Source organism: Arachis ipaensis, chromosome B06, assembly GCF_000816755.2.
Source record: "Arachis ipaensis cultivar K30076 chromosome B06, Araip1.1, whole genome shotgun sequence".
Lineage (NCBI taxonomy): Eukaryota > Viridiplantae > Streptophyta > Magnoliopsida > Fabales > Fabaceae > Arachis > Arachis ipaensis.
Window position 1 is genome coordinate 117,031,138 of NC_029790.2, and position 986 is coordinate 117,032,123.

Consider the following 986-nt stretch of genomic DNA (forward strand, 5'->3'; position numbering starts at 1 on the left):
AACACAAAGTGTTTGTATATGAAGTGTTCATGAATGCACCGATTTTATTCACAAACTTCTGTGTACTCTTAAGATATGAGTTGGCATTTTTTCTTTTTAATTTGTTGGCTCATGGATTGCTGTTAATGACATTATACAATTTTCAATCCTTTGTGCGTTTTTTTTAATCAGTATTATATTTGAGTCAATAGACATCTTTTACTCCATTTTGGGTTCACATCAGTTGGTACAGCTTCTTCGATTTATTCTTTATTGCTAAAAGATGTTTTTGTAATGGATGGCTACCTTTACCTGCTCCTTGACCAGGGAGTGTTACAACAAATATTTTTAACAAATCGTGTCATTTATGCAGCAAATCTTTGAGTTTGATGAAGATAGTGACGAGATTATAAAAAAAATATTTTGAAAAGTATGGGGAAGTCCTGGAAAGATACAAGGCTGAGGTTGTATGATGATTACTACGAGCCAACATTGTCGACTGAAGAAAATATTGAGAACCGTCCGCCGGGAATTGATCGAGATCACTGGAGATGGTACCTTGATTATCGTGCCAAACCTGAGACGAAGGTAAAAATAGTATTTATATTGGTATAATATAGTACAATCACCTTTGCATTGTGTCTTTTTTAAAACAGTTTCTAATCCCCGTTTATCTCTTATGGACCAATAGGAGAAGTGCAGGAAAAATGCGTTAAATCGAAAAAAACAGCTGTATACCCATACTGGCGGTTCAAAAAGCCTGGCTCGACGGAGGGAAGAAGAGGTAGTGTACTTTTTTATTCACTCTTTGGTTTTGTAATTTGTACTGCTTTGCATAATTCAATCCTTGGACTATCTCTGTGTCTACATTCTCCCTGATTAGTCAATTTCGGTGATTGATTAAACTTTGTTATTTCAGTCAGAACAAGAAGGAAGGATAGTCGGTAGAGGGGAGTTATGGATCAAGGTTTACAAAAGAAGGGATGGCTCTTATATTAATGATGAGG

The 986-nt window shown here is 35.6% G+C and overlaps 1 protein-coding gene across 1 annotated transcript in view; it reads left to right on the forward strand.

The window, feature by feature from the left end:
* The window catches only part of LOC107647291, a 5,002-nt gene continuing 4,427 nt past the window's right edge, over positions 412 to 986 (forward strand). Inside the window, exon 1 of the mRNA XM_016351384.1 lies at positions 412 to 567. Within this exon, the coding sequence (XP_016206870.1) occupies positions 412 to 567 (156 nt within the window). The remainder of the gene's footprint in view (positions 568 to 986) is intronic.